This window comes from Papio anubis, chromosome 5 (assembly GCF_008728515.1).
Source record: "Papio anubis isolate 15944 chromosome 5, Panubis1.0, whole genome shotgun sequence".
In the NCBI taxonomy this organism is placed as follows: Eukaryota; Metazoa; Chordata; class Mammalia; order Primates; family Cercopithecidae; genus Papio; species Papio anubis.
This window is the reverse complement of record NC_044980.1, coordinates 130,612,556-130,632,547: the sequence shown is the minus strand read 5'-3', so window position 1 is coordinate 130,632,547 and position 19,992 is coordinate 130,612,556. Positions and strand designations below refer to the sequence as shown.

The 19,992-nt window shown below is 37.8% G+C and overlaps 2 protein-coding genes across 19 annotated transcripts in view; one reads left to right on the top strand and one right to left on the bottom strand.

Annotated features, from left to right (window-relative positions):
• FAM13B (family with sequence similarity 13 member B) overlaps window positions 1-3,775 on the top strand; it is a 110,268-nt gene extending 106,493 nt beyond the window's left edge. For all 12 annotated transcript variants that reach the window (XM_017959908.3, XM_017959907.3, XM_009209165.2 and 9 more), the window contains one exon: window positions 1,341-3,775. In XM_017959908.3, coding sequence (XP_017815397.1) covers window positions 1,341-1,464 — 124 coding nt within the window. In that variant the 3' untranslated portion in view covers window positions 1,465-3,775. The remainder of the gene's footprint in view (window positions 1-1,340) is intronic.
• PKD2L2 (polycystin 2 like 2, transient receptor potential cation channel) overlaps window positions 1,220-19,992 on the bottom strand; it is a 46,092-nt gene continuing 27,319 nt past the window's right edge. For 4 of the 7 annotated variants that reach the window (XM_009209166.4, XM_009209169.2, XM_009209168.2 and 1 more), the window contains exons 9-15: window positions 19,692-19,812; window positions 17,941-18,042; window positions 16,343-16,407; window positions 15,517-15,574; window positions 5,504-5,616; window positions 4,991-5,098; window positions 1,805-1,891 (exon numbers count right to left, since the gene is read on the bottom strand). In XM_009209166.4, coding sequence (XP_009207430.1) covers window positions 5,008-5,098; window positions 5,504-5,616; window positions 15,517-15,574; window positions 16,343-16,407; window positions 17,941-18,042; window positions 19,692-19,812 — 550 coding nt within the window. In that variant the 3' untranslated portion in view covers window positions 1,805-1,891; window positions 4,991-5,007. Of the gene's footprint in view, window positions 1,892-4,990; window positions 5,099-5,503; window positions 5,617-15,516; window positions 15,575-16,342; window positions 16,408-17,940; window positions 18,043-19,691; window positions 19,813-19,992 lie in introns of all 7 variants that reach the window. The other 3 variants (XM_017959914.3, XM_003900149.5, XM_009209173.4) reach the window with 3 other exon arrangements.

Below are 19,992 nucleotides of genomic sequence, written 5' to 3'. Positions count from 1 at the left end.
ATTTTATATTCTTTAATTCTACATCCTTACCCTTTTGGGAGTGGTTGTGAAATGAGATACCTCTTATTTTAGAAAGCATCCCATGACAGGAGTGGTATCCTCAACTAGTTTGGATTTTTTATCCTATACTGAGACCATTGTGTTCATACTGTGTGTTGAGGCTGCCCATTTCCAAGGTGTGTAACAGTGTGCCAGGCATGTGGCTCCTATAATACAGTATGGCACGTGCCTTTATCTAACTAGGTAATGCACAATGGCTTGGAAGGGCTCTTTTAAAACTAAGAAAAATACATTCCAGTTCTGATGGTGGCCAGAAGTTTGGGTTCAGTTATCTCAGGCCTGAGAAACATTTTTCTAAGTAGCTGGGTTATCTTACCAAGCTGATAGCTAATACTACAAATTCTAAAATATCTGTACTCTAATTCCCTTTGCTTTGTGAGTCTCCTATATAGGTTGGCACATATGGTTAAAAATAATCTGAAGTGGGCTGGGCACAGTGGCTCACGCCTGTAATCCCAGCACTTTGGGAGGCTGAGGCGGGCGGATCACGAGGTCAGGAGATTGAGACCATCCTGGCTAACACAGTGAAACCCCATCTCTACCGAAAAATAAAAAATTAGCTGGGCGTGGTGGCGGGCACCTGTAGTCTCAGCTACTCCAGAGGCTGAGGCAGGAGAATGGCGTGAACCCAGGAGGCGGAGCTTGCAGTGAGCTGAGATGGCGTCACTGCACTCCAGCCTGGGTGACAGAGCAAGACTCCGTCTCAAAAAAAAAAAAAAAAATTGAAGTGCAGAAATGCATTTTTCTAAGTGTCTTCTATTTCATTGTATTATTGGAAGAAAATTTTGCTTATAATTAGAATAGTTTGATTCTTTAGCTAGTGATTAAACTGAATTGCATTGGGTCATTACTATAAAGTTAGAAAATTGTTCTTGTTGCAGGTAAGATAATTTACTTTTACATCTCAATTCACTGGAGCCACAGTTAACTAAATGTATTAAATGACTCAGTGTAGCCTCCAACACTTAATAGATATTCACAGACCTGGCAGAGTCTAGTGCTGGATGTCCTACTAAAATATTGGGTTTCCTACAGTTATCTAAATTGATTATTTGTAAGTATAGCATCATTTAATCTATAAGTAGAGAAGTCCATCAAAAATTTTAGAAATGTTCCTTGGAGATGAGGGTATTAGTCCAATAACTTTTTTTTTTTTTTAAACGGAACAACTTTTTATTTGAACTTATATTTAGTAACAGTATGTCTCATATTAAGACAATTTTTGGATCTTTTTTTCCAAATGATCTTTAGAACATTACAAATGTTATTTTCTCCCCTAGGAATGCCCAGAAAGAGGATCGTGTTCCAGTGCTTGAGGAGTACAGGGAGTACAAGAAAATTAAAGCCAAGCTTAGGCTTCTTGAAGTTCTTATAAGCAAGCAAGATTCTTCAAAATCCATATAAAATACGTTCTTTGAAAATTCATATCATAAAGTCAGTTGTATTCCTTGAAGCTGTCATCATGGGTACTTGGCTGGTACTTAAATTCATTTTGTCAGGCACTCAGAGAATCTCATTTTGTACTTGGTTGTGGTGCCAGTAAACAAAACAAATGATGGGAGAGTAAGTAGGCCCTCTCAAGGGAGCGTAAGTGATGTTCCATATAAACCACAGACTGTCCTCTCCACTTTTAGCAAACATGGTTTCCTTCATTGTTTTGTACTACAAATACATCCTTTTAGCAAAAGGCTAGAATTTTATTCTTTCAACTTCAAGAACTTTGGAAATGCAAACTTTTTGTTATTACCAACTTTTTGTTTCTCATTACTGAAGAAAATTGGAGGAAAATCTTCACACTGAATTCTTCTGTTGCCTTTTTCTTACAGAATGACTGAAAATTTGAAAGAAAAACTTATAAAAGTGCACATACGCAACTGTGTTCTCTGTTTTCCTAGAAAACCAAAATCAAACTGAGATTTCAAGTCCTACTGTGGAATACCTTTCTGTTTAATTCCCAAAGTGACACCTTCTCACAGGTAGTATGTTAGTAAAATTTTGCAATTCAGTGGTCACACAGCTCCTGGATGAAGATAACAGTTGGTAGACCAAAAAGTGACCTTGCTTAGTATATTGAAAACACATACCACACATCACACACAGAACTGAATCATACCACATGCTGCCTATGGGACTTCAGTTACTGTTTCCTGAGTTACTGTTTATCCGCTGGCAATGGTGTGATTTGTCTGGATCAGATCCGCGCTGTTCCCCAACCCACCTCCAGATAATGTGAGAAAATAGCCATGTCAGTATGTAGGAACTCTGATGGTGCTCAGATTTGTGTGTTCAATCAATGGGCCTAAATCAGTAATCATTATGCCTAAGGTAAATCTGTTCTTAACAAGGGCTATACCACTGCATTTTGACATGTACCTTCAGGGGGTTATCTTTTTTTTTCCCCACCTGTTTTAATGAGCAAAATCCATACCAAAACAACAACAACAACGCCCTCTTAAGGAACCACCCTTTGGTCAATCATCACATGCTGTTTAAAGCAGCTGTTTATAGGATGTGTAGTGGTATGCCCCTTGTCATAAACTCTTAGCATATTTTTTCTTTGGCTTTGCATGGCTTTTCTTCAGGTACTCTCCCGGTCACCGAATGGTGACTTCATTTGTGCTAACAGTACAACAGCAGATTTGGATCAGGCTTAATCTAAGTGTTAACTTTTTTTTCCTGGTGCTTTTTTGGATTGATGACTGTCTCACTTTGACTATAGCCATGTTTTGCATGCAATTAACTTTTTTTTTCTGGTGCTTTTTTGGATTGATGACTGTCTCACTTTGACTATACCCATGTTTTGCATGCAATGACTCATGCATGGTTTTCTTAACTAGCTAATATAAACAATTTGTTCCATATAAAAATGGAATTTTGCAACATCCTTTAATAAGGTGAGGGAAGCATGAACCTCAGACTTCTGGCACTATTACATAGTAAGCACATGAAGTAGTTTGATAATAAATAGCAGTTCTAGTACTTCACATTTCACCCGTGTGTGCAATGCCTTTTTTGGGGGTGGGGGGTGAGGGAAAACCTAGTAGTGAATGTGTAGTTGGGGAATAAAGAAAAGCACTAAATCCTGCCCTTTTTGTGTGGTTTCCTTTTGATACAACTAGGTTATTCATAATGTATACCTAGAAAAGTGAAATTGAAAATGCCAAAAGATGTATCATTTTTATTTGAATTCGTTATGCAGTGTACATTTCAGATAATTTCCTTCAGTCTCCAGATAGGAGTGTATCCAAACATCTAATTTTGTGTGCACTGTGTATTTTATATGAATGTTTTATTTTATATACCACATGCAAAAATGTCCATATGCACTATTTAAATGTTTTAAATAATATATTCCTTCTTTATAATGCTAAATCTATATGAGTACCATATTTTTATAAGTCAGTGGCCTGACTGGTTTCATTTTAGAATTAACAGCTGCTTCATGATGTTATTCAATGTTAATGTTTGGCTGTGAGTAGAATATGTAAAAGTGGCATGGCAGCACTTATGCTCTGTGACGGTATTGTGTGTCATAGTTGACCAGTAGCTGGTAGAATTAGGCAGTTGGTGATAGTTTTACTTTGGTGCAAATAAAAACTGTATATCTATATACAAATAATATATAGATATATATATGTCCACCAGTATAATTGCATTGCTGTGTCTGGCACTTCATTGTACAGACTTTTGTAATAAAAGAACTCGAAAGTTCTAAGTCATTGTAAATGTATGTTTGTTTTTCCATTGGGCTTAAAAAAAAAGTCCCCAAGTGTTCTGTCACCCTTAGGCTTTGTTTAAATGATCCCACCTGGGGGCTGTGGTAGGGAACAACAGGGTCACTAAACTATTTGGCTGGTTACAACTCTGGGAAATGGTAAGGCAGGGAAGGGCCATGTTATTCATTCCCTTGTGCAAATCTAGGGAGAAGCCGCAGATAGAACAGTTAGCATTTCTTGTTACAATGAATTATCCCATTAAGAACATTTGATGTACGGTCTCTTAAGAGAAGAGCTTGTCCTGAGGAAGGTGAGTAGTAATCTAAAAATGTCTTTATATTCGAGTTTTAAAATTCAGGGACTATTGAGCACCAATGTGGAAGTTGAGTGCTAAGGTCAAATGATGTTGCTTGGGCTGAGAGAACATGTGGCTATTGTAGGGGGGCTTACATAGCCTAGAAAAATTAGAAGAATTTCTCTCCAGTTTCCAAAATGCCAGCCACACACAACTCTCCAACCCTCCAAATAAGCCTGTTACAGCAACCTCATTTACACTTTCCAAACATAACTTCTTATGACACTGATACGCCTACCCTGCTCTGCATTTTATTTTGGGGAAACCTTAAATGCATTACACCTTAGAAATGGTCTAGGTAAGTTTCCAGTTTGAAGATGTTAGTGAAATTTCTGTAGGTGGCTGAGGAGTTTGTTCTACACTTTGGCTTTTTCCAGAAGACTTCAAATTCTAAAGAATGGAGGGAGGTTACTTTGGTCTTATATAATGGTTTCCCAGAATCCTAAGCCTTTATTGATTCATCTGTGGCCAAAGGAATTCATAACATGTACATGATGCACTTGATAGCACCAATAGTTTTTCTACTCTGTAACTTGGAGAAAACTGTCTCTATCTACTTACTGAACTACTGGAGACCTGCCCCATGAACTAGAAGCATTTTCTTGTACTTTTCTTTCACTTTTCTAGAATTTGATAAGAAACCTCATTATAAATCCTTTGTACCAGTGTGTGTATACTGGAGGCCTGTCATAATATGCATGGATTGTACAGTGAGTCCCTGTCAGAGGCACTTAATTCTGACCCTGAGGATAGTTTGATAGATTGGTTAGTACTTTTTAAAGTGTGCCTGAAACGTGTACAAGTTTATGAAGTAATACATGAATAAGAAATGCTCAGTGATTGCATCACAGATTCTTACCTCCACTTGTCTCAATACTAGAGAGCTGAAACCTTTCTCATCACTTGATTTAGCTTCAAATTGATGTAGTGTAATTCCTTCTCCAGCTCCACAGCATATAAAAAGAGTCTAGAAAATTTACAAGGAAGTAGAGAATGAGTCAGTAATACACTTTTATGTGTAGACAGCAAGTTACTAGTTTGAAATGCTTTGGGAAGGTAGTATTGTAAGCTCCTAAAACGTGCTTCTTGTGACCAGTAATAGATCTAATATTCTAAAGCTGTGTGGAGAACAGTATCTGCTATGCAAATCAAATATAAATGGCAGTTTCTGTTATTTAGAGATATGGGGATGTAATCAAAAGCTTCTCACCTTTTAAGCAAATGGAGTCATATGCAACTTTAAAATTGGATAGAAAATAAAGGCATCCCAATAGAATGAGGTTTTAGGTTCAGGAAAATAATGTGTTTAACTCATGTCCTTAATGCCCATGTCATGATATCCCATAATACTCTGGTTAGAACATAAGCTTACTCTCGAAATTCTTCTTGAGTGACAGGCTGGTAGTCATCTTGAATTTCTGTGGAATAATACTTTTTCTCAAGCCTCTCTTTCCATTTTTTCATCTGCTCTGCCTTTTGAATCTCCTGTCAGGGTAGAGGACAAGTAAAGGCTGCAATCTTTAGTTCTCTATTTCAAGTTTTTGGCACACAAGCATCACAGGGTTGAGGATCTTAAGCTGTTCTCCTCTCCAGCCCTCAGATTTTAAGCCCTGCTGGCTTTTTGTCCTGCCTGGGTGTGCATCAGCGAAGTCACTTCAGAGGACTTGATTGGTGTAATTGCTGTCTAGCATAGTTAGGGAAGCTTTGTAAACAAATTATAAATTACTCGCATTTCACTGCCTTTTCCCTTTAGCATCTCCATCTGAATTATTTTCTCTTTCTTTTGGTCAAAGGTAAGATGTTCTTTCCATACCTCTGTTCTTCAGTGTAGCAAATGTACTAGTAATTAGATTCAAAGTGTATCTGTGGGTATGTTTGGCCTTTCCAGCAGCTTTTCAGCCAGATGACTTCAAAACCCCCTCTTTGTAATTACTGCATTGGTTAGTCAATGTGTGTACTCCAATCTATCTACGTATCCAAAAACAAGCCGTTTGTACCACCAAAAATTGTGTTGCTGAACCTTTCTGTGCACTGTTCTCACTACCACCCGCTTTCCTTAGGGTGTCCAAATACCCTTTTCCCAGCTACAGATAAAAAGGGCCTGTGTGTTGTGGAAAATAACCATAGCGCTAGAAAAAGGTGAAGAAAGAGGAGACAGTGCACCCAGATGTGATTCAAAACCTTCTCAGTAAATTGGTATGATACTTCCCTGCACCAGCAATAATGCCAGGTAGCAAAGTGGATCCCTTTATAAGGGTTCTGATTACCTTCCTCAGAGAGGTTGGTGATGCCTAGTGCCGTACACTCTGTGGTTGCTTCATAAGTGTGTACTTTTCTGGTCAGAGAAACTGTCTTAGACAGTGCCTTTCTTTAAACCAACATATTCTTTTTTTTTTTTTTTTTTTGAGACAGTCTCACTCTGTCGCCCAGGCTGGAGTGCAGTGGCATGATCTCGGCTTACTGCAACCTCTCTGTCACCCAGGCTGGAGTGCAGTGGCTCAGTCTTAGCATTCAAAGTGGAAGTTGAATGCTAACCACCCCTTTTGGGTTCAAAGGATTCTCCTTCCTCAGCCTCCCGAGTAGCTGGGATTACAGGTGTGTACCACCACATCTGGCTAATTTTTGTATTCTTTTTAGTAGAGACGGGTTTTGCCATGTTGGCCAGGCTGGTCTTGAACTCCCAGCCTCAAGTGATCTGCCCGCCTCGGCCTCCCAACGTGCTGGGATTACAGGTGTGAACCACCGCACCCAGCCTTAAATGAACATATTCGAAGCAGGAAAGGATGGCTTTCAATCCTAGTTTTGTTTTGGACGCATTACAGCACCCATGGTTTGGCTCATTTACTAATACTTTTAATGTGCTAAAAAGTGGTAGTCCCTGAAACCATTTCTAAATGACCAGGCCAATTATAAAGTGGATGTGTTAGTAATAAAGGTAGAATAGCATAGTAAACTTATTTTAAAAACCCATCTCAGCCATCACTCTTTGTGAAGCCTTCCTTGACATTCAGAGGGAAGTGGTACCTTTCCTCATAAGCTGAGCACCAACTCTTCAGTGACCCTTGCTCCAAGCTCCTATGTCCTGGTCACCCTACCTCCTTCCCTTGTGGTAACTGCCTCCTGCAGTTGGTTGTCTGAATGATCTTCATGTTCATATTGGCCCTTATACTTCTGTAATATCTCAGAAGCAAATTCTGTATACTAAACTCCCTCTTTTTGAACTACCTAATGTGATTTCTGTTTTTCTGACAACTCTTAACTGATGAATAATTGGTAGCGGGAGAGACCCAAAGAAACAGACCCTCATAGATAGCATACTTCCACCAAGGGCACAACAGTTGACTTAAACTGAATTTGAGACTGCCACTTGACCATTTTGGATTCCTCATGCTTACAGAACCAGCAGGGAAATAAGTGGTTATTTATGTATTGAGGTGATTGATCCGAATTACCAAGGGAAAATTGGATTACTGCTACAAACTAGCACAGTGTGGACTGTGCCCAAGGGATTCTCTGGGGTGCCTCTTAATACTTCCATGTCCAAAAGTAAAAGGTAATGGGAAACCACAGCATTCCGTTAAAGGCAGGACCACTGAGAGTTCAGATTCTAAGGTTAATCCTAAAGCAGCTAGCTGAGCTCTTGGCTGTAGGCAAAGGGAATGATATGGAATGGGTAGGAGAAGGAAGTTATAAATACCAACTATAGCCTTGTAATCTGTTACAGAAACAGAATGTAGTCCCTATTCCTATTTCCTCCTTTGCTTGTTATGTATATATTTTCTTTCTCCTTTATCTAAGGAATACTGGTGGTGGCTAACTAGTTTAAATATTAGGTTGCAAAATATTCTTAAGAAATTGTGATTCAACTAGAAGAGGTCATAAAACATGCACAGATGGATACAATTACTGTTGGGACTTTGCGTCTCCCTTTTTAGGGAGAAGGTAAAAGTACCTTCATTTGTATAAAAGATAGTTTGATCTGACTGGATAGAAGCTTGGAATCGTCATTTTATGGAAGTGCAAATGTGTATGCCACAAGAGTGGAATGGACCAACTGTTCAGCTCAAAATTTACCCTCTTGTACACTGTGATGTTGGGTTTTAGGCTTTGTAAATTTCATTCCCTAAACTCTTAATAGCTGGATTCCTGTTAGAATAAATATAGAATAAATATTCTGCCAGTATTTGCAGGATATTGGGGAGAAAGGTGGGTTTTTTTGTTGTTTGTTTTGTTTTTTGTTCTGTTTCTATTGGCATTGCTTATGCAATGGTAGTTATCTCCAGAAGCAGTGGCTCCAGTTGTAGCATCTAGCTGCTTTTGGCATACTCAGAAGCAGCCTCATCACACCCACTCAAGAAGTACAGATTGAGTATCTCTAATCAAAAATCTGAAGTGTTCAAAATCCAAAACTTTAGCACCTCCATGACTCTCAAAGGAAATGCTCACTGGAGCATTTTGGATTTCAGATTTTTGAATTAGGAATACAGGCATATAATGCAGATATTCCAACATCCAAAAAAAATCTGAACTCTAAAACACTTCTGGGTCCCAAGCATTTTGGATAAAGAATACTCAACCTTTATCAGCAGCAGCAGTGAGGTACCTTCTCATCACAGGACTGAGCAACAGCTCCACAAGCCCCTTCTCTAAGATAGTAGGTTCTAGTAACACCACCTTTTGTGGTCTTAGCCCTAGGAATGGTAACCTTTTCCTGCAGTCATTATTTATGAATTGCCTCAGTGTTGTCATTTCACTTTTTTCTGTCTTAATATCTGTGTAGTAACCAATTCACTGTAGTATATTTTCTCTATTTGAAATACATATTGTGGTTTCTTCCTGAGTGGGCTCTGACTGATAGATGTAGTACATTTTCTCATTTGGTCAGGTGTATTTTTGTGTCTTTTTTTTTTTTTTTTTCTGAGACAGAGTTTCACTCTTGTTGCCCAGGCTGGAGTGCAATGGCATGATCTTGGCTCACTGCAATCTCTACCTCTCAGGTTCAAGCAATTCTCCTGCCTCAGCCTCCCAAGTAGCTGGGATTACAGGTGCTCACCACCAGGCCCGGCTAATTTTGTATTTTTAGTAGAGATGGGTTTCACCATGGTCACCAAATTCCTGACCTCAAGTGGTCCACCTGCCTCAAGTCTCCCAAAGTGCTGGGATTACAGGTGTGAACCACCATGCCCGACTGTATTTTTGTGTCTTTAAGGAATATTTAAAGTTTTATCTTGGTTTTGAACATTTCGTTAATTGCTGGGCATTTTCTACTTTGTTGCTGTTACAAATAAAAATTAAAAATTTGTTAATTTTTAACAAACCAATTGATATTTGCATATATGATGTTTATGTAAGTTATTTTTCCTACCATTTTACCTAATTATCTTTTTTTTTTTGTAATTTTTCAGATCATCGTATACCTAGAAAATTGAAGAGAATCATAAGGCAGTTTTACTTTTTTCAATTAGAAATACTTCTAATGTAGTTCTCTTATCTAATTGTTTTGACTTTACCCCTCTGATACATCACTATCTTGTCCCTGACATGTTCAATGTTTTCCTATTAAGGTGAAGAGGATAAGATTAATGTTTTTATCATATTAAGGAAGTATCGTTGATTTTTATTTTTCCCCTCAAGATTGGGTGTTGAAACTTACAAAATACCCAGCATTTGTGAAAAGTGATCATGCAGTTTTCCTTTTTTAATGCAATGAATTATGTTAATTAGTTTATTACCCAATTTTGAGCCATCTTTTCATGCCTAAAATAAATACTGTCTGAATCTTGATTATTGTTGCTGTTAGATTCTATCTGCTAATATTTAGAATTTTTGCTTCAAGATTTATACATGAGATTTTCTGTTTTTGGCACAATATATAGTAGTTTCATAAACATAATTTGGGAGTTTCTCTTTTCTCTTTGCCAGGGCAAAGAGGAATGGCTTAAATAGCTTGAAACTGTTTGCTCCTTAAAATCTTGTAGAATTTCTTTGTGAAGACCATCTGATTTTGGAGACAGCTCTTTGATGACTTCATTTCTTCTACAGAATGGATTTGTTTAGGCTTTTTATCTTCTGGGCTCAGTTCTGATAAATTTTATTTGCATAGAAATATTACCCATTTCATTCAGTTTTTCAAATGTTATTTTCATAGAATTACACAAAGTCTCTTAGTGAGATCTTTTAATTCCTTCCGTTTCTTATTTCCCCCATTGTAATTTCTTACTTTGCGTGTTTATGCTTTCTCTCCTTTATTCCACTAGTTACCTAGTGATTTCTTTTCACTGATGTTTGCAAGGAACTAGCCTTTTGATTTATTTATACTACTTTTGTTTATAACTCATTAATTCTACTTTAATAATTTTTTTCTTGGTATTTATCTTTTTTTGAAAATTAATGCTAACATTCACTTCTTTACATTCTTTTATTTTTATTGATAAATTTAAGACAATTTTCCTCTGGGTATTTTTTTACTTTATCTCATAGATTCTGCTACATGGGGTTTTTATTATTTTGTTTTCTTGGAATTCTATTATTTCATTGTTTTTTTTTTTTTTAGACCGAGTCTCTGTCGCCCAGGCTGGAGTGCACTGGCGTGATCTAGGCTCACTGCAACCTCCGCCTCCCGGTGTTCAAGTGATTATCCTGCCTCAGCCTCCTGAGTAGCTGGGATTATAAGCATGCACTGCCACACCTGGCTAATTTTGGTATTTTTAGTAGAGACGGGGGTTTCACCATGTTGGTCAGGCTGGTCTCGAACTCCTGACCTCGTGGTCCGCCCACCTTGGCCTCCCAAAGTGCTAGGATTACAGGCATGAACCCCCACGCCCGGCCTGTATTTCTTCTTTGACTCGAGTCATTTAATAGAGAGTTTTGATATTTTTTAGTCAAAGAATTTTTTCATTTTCTGATTTTGTTACATATTTTTATTATGTTGTTTTTAGAGAATTTTTTTCTGCATTAACTTTTGGAATGTGTTGAGGCTTTCTTTGTGGCCCAGTAGATGAGCAATTTTTATGAATGAGAGTACAGAACTTAATATACAACTGTAAGATCATCTTATTTATTAATATGTTTTGGGTTTTTTAATGCATTTATTTTTCTTGATCTGTTCTTTGTTTTTTTGTGTGTTCCTATTTCTCCTTTTTAAAATCCAGTAATCTTTATGAAAGTGGATACTCTGTTGTTTGGTGCATAGATATTCGTAACTGATCAAATTAATCTTAGCTTCATACAGTCATGTAGACTTTAGGTCATTTGGAGCTTTTTGTCTAGAATCCTTTGATTTATATTCAGTTGTGTCCCCTGTTATCTTTTGTTTGCCTTTTAGGTCTTTGATCATGCTTTTATATTTAACATTTTGGAATCTCTTTAAGTATATATTTTAGGATATGGCATAGAACTGGGTTTGTTTTGTAATTCAAACCCCATCTGTCCTGTAGTAGAATCCTTAGAAAGGTGATAGTATTCCCTGAGTTCTTGCATGTTTGAGCCTTTATATTTGAAGCATAGCTTTGCTGGATGAAAATATTTTTCTTTTTAAGTAAATTAAGTTTATTTGCATGTATTTATGTTAGATATATCTGGTTGTAGTTATACTGTCTTGTATTTATATTTTAAGTCTTTTACTATGTGATCTGTTTTTGTTTTGTTTTGTTTTGGTAATTTTGCCCTATAGAAGTATGTGTATTTTTGTTCTATTGGTTTGTCTTCATATATCTTTTATTTTTTTTTTTGAGATGGAGTTTTGCGCTTGTCACCCAAGCTGGAGTGCAATGGCCCAATCTCGGCTCACTGCAACCTCCGCCTCCCAGGTTCAAGCAATTCTCCTGCCTCAGCCTCCCAAGTAGCTGGTATTACAGGTATGCGCCACCACGCCCGGCTAATTTTTAATTTTTAGTAGAGGTGGGGTTTCTCCATGTTGGTCAGGCTGGTCTTGAACTCCCAACCTCAGGTGATCCACCTTAGCCTCCCAAAGTGCTGGAATTACAGGCGTAAGCCACCGCACCCGGCCATCTTTGTGTATCTTTTTATATGTCCTTAGTCCTCCCTTTCTTGCTTTGTTTCCCTCCTGTGATCAACAAGCAAATTAACTTGTAAATTTTTCTTCATCTTCCTCTCCTCTGCTACCCAATTATATTCAATAATGTTATTTTTCATTGTATATGAGAGATGATGTCTTTTGTAAGACATACCATTATTTCATGTACCACTTAGGTAAAAAATGTCAATTAAACTATGACCATTAACTATAAAACACATTCTGATTTCACAGATGTTAAAATGTGAAAAAACAAAAGTGTTTTAAAATCAATAAAATAGGGCTGGGCGCAGTTGCTCATGCCTGTAATCCCAGCACTTTCAGAGGCCAAGGCGGGAGGATCGCTCAAGGCCAGAAGTTCAAGGCCAGCCTGGGCAACACAGTGAGATGCCATCACTATATAATTTAAAGAAAGAAAGAAAGAAGCCTGGCCCCAGTGGCTCACAGCTGTAATCCCAAGACTTTGGAAGGCCAAGGCGGATGGATCACTTGAGCCTGGAAGCTCGAGACCAGCCTGGGTAGCATGGTGAAACCTCATCTGTACAAAAACCACAAAAAGTAGCTGGGTATGATGGCACATGCCTGTAGTCCCAGCTACTTGGGAAGCTGAGGTGGGAGGATCACCTCAGCTCAGGGAGGTCGAGGCTGCAGTGAGCTGTGATCATGCCACTGCACTCCAGGCTGGGCAACAGAGCTAACCTTGTCTCAAAACAAATTTTTTTTAAATCAATAAAAGTCTTATTATTTACCATTGTACACTTATGCTAATGTTTCTTTTTCTTTATGCTAGTGTTTCTTACTGGTTTATTCTAAATGACATTCTTTAACTTAAAAAAAAAAAGTTTACTTTTGTACTTTTTGTAGAGACAGGGTTTCACCATGTTGCCCGGGCTGGTCTCAAACTCCTGGGCTCAAGTGATCCTCCCAAAGTGCTGGGATTACAGGTGTGAGCAACCTCGCCCAGTCTCTCCAATCATCTCTTGGTTGGCTGATGCTTATCCTCTAGTAGAATCCTTAGAAAGACGATAGTATTTCCTGACTTCAGGCATGTTTGAGCCTTTATATTTGAAGCACAGCTTTGCTGAATTTAAAATTCCTTGATTTACATTTTCTTTCCTTGAATATATTATAGGTGTTCTTTTGTTGATTTATGGTGTTGAATGTTGTTATGCTAACCTGATTTTCTTTAAGTAAACCCAAATTTTACTTGGATAAGCCTCTTATTGACCATTCTAGGTAAAGTTTCCCCATACACAGTGTGTCTTTCAATTCACGTCACCTTCTATTTCAGGAATGGTCTACCTCCGCCTTGCAAAGTGCTGGGATTATAGGCATGAGCCACCACACCTGGCCTGATTTTTTTAAAAGAATATCAAAATTAGGCCGGGCAGGAAGTAAGGAGTTCGAGACCAGCCTGGCCAACATGGTGAAACCCGGTCTCTACTAAAAATACAAAAAGTATCTGGGTGTGGTCTCAAAAAAAACAAAAAAACAAAAAAACACACAAATATCAAATTTAGATAAAAGTTATAAGAACAATACAAATATTTTTTCCTTCTGAAGTATTTGAAAGCCACCAACATGAAGGCTCCATCATCCCTGAATACTTCAGTCTGCATTTCCTCCATATAAGGACATTCTCTTTTATAATTATAATATAACCATCAGAATCAAAAAATTAATATTCGTAGATATGTCTATGAATCCATAGATATGTCTGTGTTTCCCTTTCAAGTTTATCAGTTATCCCAATGATGCCTTTATAGGAAAAGTATCCAGTCCAGGATTATGCATTTTATTTACTTGACATATCATTTTAATCTCATTTAATCTGGAATAGTTCCTCAGCTTTACCTTGACTTCATGATTGACACTTTGAAGAACAGGCCAGTTATTTTGTAGAATGTCCCTCAATTTAAATTTTGTCATGATTTAGGTTAAGATTATATGTCTTCGACAAGGATGTCACAGAAAGGATGCTAATTCTCATGGCCCCCTATCAGGCAGCATATAATTTCCATTTGTTTCAGTGTTGATAGTGGTCACTGACTTGATTAAGGTGCTGTCAGACTTCTCCACCCTAACATTACTGCTTTTCTTTTTGTAATGAGTATTTGGTGGAGAGGCTTGTAAATGTCTCATTCATGGAATCCTTTTATTCAATGGGCTATGAACCATTATTCATCATAGTGCTTAAATATTGTCAAATTTGGCCAGCTTTAGCCCCTTAAACTGATTCTTTTAACAGATTCTCCATCATTCTTTGAGCAGTTTTACTTTATGCCTCAATAATAAGCTATTCCAGACTCATCTTGTATAGTTGTCCTTCGGTATACATGGGGGATCAGTTCCAGGACCCCCTAGTACACCAAAATCTGCATATACTCAAGTCTCACAGTTGGCCCTGCAGAACCCACATACGGGGAAAAGTCACCCTCCCTAGCCTGCAAATACTGAATTTTTGATCCAGGTAAAAAGATTATACATTTAAGTGGACGTGTGCAGTTCAAACCTGTGTTGTTCAAGAGTCAGCTGTACTTTCCAGCCCTGGAATTAGCAAGACCTCCAATGAGCCCCAGTTCCTTTTAGAGGAGAATGCTATTTGGAAACCAAGATCTGGGTACTAGTTGTGCTCATTGCTAGTAGGGTGTCGCTTCTAGCCCTCATAGTGGATTGGACAGAGCTAGAAAATACGTGTGGGTACACAGTAGATCTAGATTCCAATCCAGTACCACAAAGTTCACCTTCAGCCTTTCCATTTTTATAATCCCTTTATCCGAAAATGAGAAACTTCAACATTTATTTGCTTGCTTATTACAGTCTCCTGACCCTGCTGTCTTCTTTCTGAGCATTTGGGGGGAGAGGTGGTGACCAGAAATAGAGCAATGGTTCACTTTTTTTTTTTTTAAGTGGTAGTGGTAATAGTATATTTAAGGAACATAGGTGTTCCTTAAATTCTGCTATTGTCAGATATATGTTACATATTATAATTTTTGAAATATAAAAGTGTTAAAGTAATTCATCACATTAGTGATTACAAGAGAAAAGTTACCCAAATCATCTCCACAAAGTGTACTCACTATGAATACCCGGTGTGATATTCACACAGTGAGTGTACACCTGTAGGGTTAGGTATCTGGCTGAGAGTACAGGTAAGGAGAGAGGAAGCATCTGAAATCCAAATGGTTTGTCCTAAACGTGAAAGGATCTAGATCTGGGAGATTTATTTGGAGATGACAGTAACTGTTCTGAAAAACAGCAAATCATTTCAATTCTTAACCAGAGCATTTTTGTGAGCATATTTCTAATACAGCTACCACTTGTGTTTATGAAAAAAATTAAAGTCTTACATTTTCGTCAAAGCCTTCTCTTCTGGCTTGTTCAGCCAAATCTCCGCTGTCTTTGCTACTGAAAACATAAAATAAAAATCAGAGGCAAATGATAATAAAAAAGGAAATGCCACCATAACGTACAATCAGATCTGTAGTAAGGATCTGAATAATATTTATTTCAGATAATGCTAATTATTTGGAAAATGTGATCATTAACAAGTTCTTCAGAGTATCATATGCCATTAACTGAAAAAAATGTTTATGCTCCACTGCCAGAGTTCTGGGTTTGGGAATTATTTTGACACCAAAGTCATTTAATAAATGTAAGTGTAAATATAGTGTAAGTGTAAGTATTATTCATAAGTATTGTGTGTAATGTTTTTATAGCCAAGTAAATGCATTTAATTTAGACTAAAATCGTTTCCTACCTTTTTAGAGGGACTTTATTGTCCCCTCCAGCTTTCTCTTACAGCTTTTTCTCAGTAGAATGGCCGGCATTATATTAATTTTAAATTAGCTAAAATTTCTGGTGTCCTCAGAAATTAGGAGGCACTCCTGGGTGTACTGACTGTATATTTAGAATCGCCACATAGGTTGTTGGTGGTTTTGCAATTAAAACCTTACTCATGGCCAGGCATGGTGGCTCACGCCTGTAATCCCAACACTTTGGGAGGCCCTGGTGGGTGGATCACCTGAGGTCAGGAGTTTGAGACCAGTCTGACCAACATGGGGAAACCCTGTCTCTATTCAAAACAAAACAAAACAAAAAAACAACCTTATAAGGTTCTCCTGTAATGTAGAACTTTAAAATGGTAAGTTAAACATTTGAGAAAAGTCATCTTACGTTTTCTTGTCTTCATCTTTTCGAGCTTTCTTCAGTCTGAATTTCTCGAGAACATTTTTGTAACTCTGGGCATAATTTAAAATAGTTTGAAAATTCATCAAAATATATCCTTTATTATTAATGTTTTATCAAAGTAAAATAAATATGTAATGCTTGTCCCTCTGGATTGCTACCCTAAAGAATTGTGGAGGTAAATACTATGATTATCCTTCTTTCACGTGAACTCATTGCTACATATGGTTTACACCTGCTGGTGAAAACACAAAAGGGGTTCTTCAGTTGGGGGCATTACTCTGGAACTTGGAAAAAGCAAAAATCTTTAAAAAGCGTTAACATGTATTGCGTTAAGGATGTTAACACTTCTAATGAATATAACCAACATCATATTCAAGTGATAAAAGATGGGGGAAAAAAGCAAACTAATTGGGGGATAGCTTAACAGTTTTTTTGGTTTGTTTTACAGATTAGTTCTTGGGCAAAGTTTGTAAACCCCACTAACCCCACAGCTACTAGGACCTCTTCTCTGTGAAATGCTATGCTTTAGAAACATGGGATATGCAGAGATGGCCAGACTGGCAGGGGAGATGTGACTGATACACATATAACTCTGCTACGCTCAAACTGAGGTAGATATTGAGAGGAGGACAGGACAGATTCCACTTCTTGAAGAAGAATAGAGTGATAGCAAGAGAGAAGAGCTGTAGGAATATTTCAGGGGTTAGAGAATGATTTGAGCAGAGGCTCAGAGGAGAGAGTGAGAACAAGCATGGTATAAAGCACAGTGCTCAGAACAGATGAGCCGGGACATACAGTGTTGTAAATAGAGGCAGAAAGGTAGAAACTATAGTAAAATTATAGTTAATGAAGATAGGTTGGGACTGTGAGACTTGAGGATTTGGAATGTTTCGGTAAGGAATTCGGACTTGACAGGCCTAGGGAAACTGATAACCACATCTGGACTGACACAGGGAAGAGGCTACAATAGTCAGGAAATGTTACCATGGTGAAGGTAAGTACAAAAAGTACTGAAAGCCTCGTCTAGCGGCAGTTAGAATTTAAAGTATTCCACAAATGTAAGCAAGAACTACAGAGATAAACTATACATATGCCATGACGATAGACTATATAAGGGACAAGGAAACAAAATCTTTTCAAGTTTCTTGAGCCAGGAGTGACTTGAGAGGATAGTGTTGCCATGAACAGAAACAGGAAAGTGAGGAAGACAAGACACATGGAGTTCTGAGTTTAGATTGATAGAAATTTAACAGCTTCCAGAGCAAAAACTTTCCGGAAGGAAGAGAGGGTTTTATTATAATACTCAACAGTGCTTTGCATTTAGGAAATCACTCAATAACTATTTGATATAATGCACTCTGAAATAATTTTGGCTACATTTTTGAAGCCAGAGAGCATATCTCATTTCTGTAGTAATGAAATAATGTGAGTATCAGTAACACTGGATCAAAACACAAAACTAACTCTGGGGGTGGGAGTGGGGAGAACACGACCACTTGGGATTAAGTGGTATTCAAACTGCAGGAGGATAAACTGTATGAGATTTGTCTTAGAATTCTAATTAGGAAAGAAATTTGACTTACCTGTTTAATCATTTTACCAAGTTCAAAATCTGGCCTTCTGCCTATTGAATAATCAGCTTTCACTTCAGAGTAGGTATCATTAATAATTGCCAAGAACATATTCTAGGAATAAGTATTCAAAAAATTATTTCAATAAAAATTTAGTTTAAATGTTAGTGATTTTAACAAGTTTCAGGTTTGTAAAATTGTATTTAAATTTTAAAAGTAGGCCAGGCATGGTGGCTCACGCCTGTCATCCCAGCACTTTGGGAGGCCAAGGTGGATGAATCACTTGAGGACAGGAGTTCAAGACCAGCCTGGCCAACATGGCAAAACCCCGTCTCTACTAAAAATACAAAAATTAGCCAGACATGGTGGCGTGCACCTGTAGTCCCAGCTACTCAGGAGGTTGAGGCAGGAGAATCTCTTGAACCCAGGAGGTGGAGGTTGCAGTGAGCCGAGTAAGATCGCACCCAGGCAACAGAGCAAGACTCTGTCTCAAAAAATAATAATAAATAATAATAAAAAAGAAACAAGCAAAACATCAAGCTTTAAAAGTAACCCGTATGCTCAAAAATGGGGAAATGTCTATGCAGACAATAAGTAGAATAGAAAATGTGTGGTGTGTGGGTATGGGCAAATATGTTTATTGCAAATGACAAAACAGAATGTAAAAGAATGCATATGAACTGGTTATATATATGCAATATTACATAATGGAAGAAAATTTAGAATGATGTAATTATGTGTTCATAATGGTGCTTTTTGTTTGTTTGTTTTTGAGACAGGGTCCCACCCTGTTGCCCAGGCTGGGGTGCAGTTGTGTGATCTCAGCTCACTGCAGTCTCCCACTCCCAGGTTCAAGCGATTCTCATGCCTCAGCCACCCAAGTAGCTGGGATTGTAGGTGTGCATCACCAAGCCTGGCTAATTTTTGTATTTTTAGTAGAGACAGCATTTCATCATGTTGCCCAGGCTGGTCTCGAACTCCTGAGCTCAAGCGATCCGCTTGCCTCTGCCTCCCAAAGTGCTAGGATTATAGGTGTGAGCCACTGTGTCCAGCCAAGGGTGTTTGCTGTTACTGTTGTTTTTAAATTCTATGAAGCTGTTTAAATTCACAGTCTTACTACAGCTCCTGCAACTACTAATGTCCAGATAACACAAATGTAGAAAGGATATTCTTACCCCAACAGCCCACCTTTCACTGTGGCCCAGCTCTGTCACCCTAAGAGTCTTGTCTGTCACCAGGGAATAACTTCTGTGCCTGACAAAAAGTGTTTTCATGGAGGACAGTACAATGCCTTGACTAGAAAGGAAAGGTTCCTTGGTTAGGAAGCCCAAATAGACTTGTTCTGAGTGCATGTGAGAGATCCATCCTGATAACTCCTGAAAACCACAACATGTTAAGTGTTTGGCTGTAAGGGCCAAAAGCCATTGCAATATGGGCAGAATATTAATGGCCACATTCATGGCTCATGGCATGCATTGTCCCAGCCTGAAGAGACCTGGGACATTCAGATTATTTATGTGAAGGATTTAGCACATTCCCATCTAAAACACCCAGAAATTAACTACTGTGATTACATTCTTCATTGGACAACTTGAAAACAGTCACTGGACTAGTGAACCTGGATTACTAGGGATCCACACAATTCTTAATAAATGTAAAGTACCCTGACAGCTGAGCAGAAATAATAGTTTATTCTAAATGAGTAATTTTATTTTTTATTCTAAAAAGTAAGAAATGTAAGGAATATATATTATCATTCTTACCAGCAGGACAAAGAACACAAAAAAGATGAAAGTGATGAAGTAAATGGGTCCCAAGATAGGATTGGCTTGCTGAATACCAGCAAAATTAAAATCTCCAAGAACAATTCGAAATTGTGCAAATCTTTAAGAGAGAAAAATATTAGAAAACATATACCTTCATGTACATACATGACAACTGATGGGAGTTACTAATGTCTCTAAGAGGATATCTAGCAGCATATGGCATATGCTTTCTGACTTTAATTATGTTACTACAGAGTTGCGTAAAATTGGATGTAGAAAATTCCCCTAAAAGAAAGAC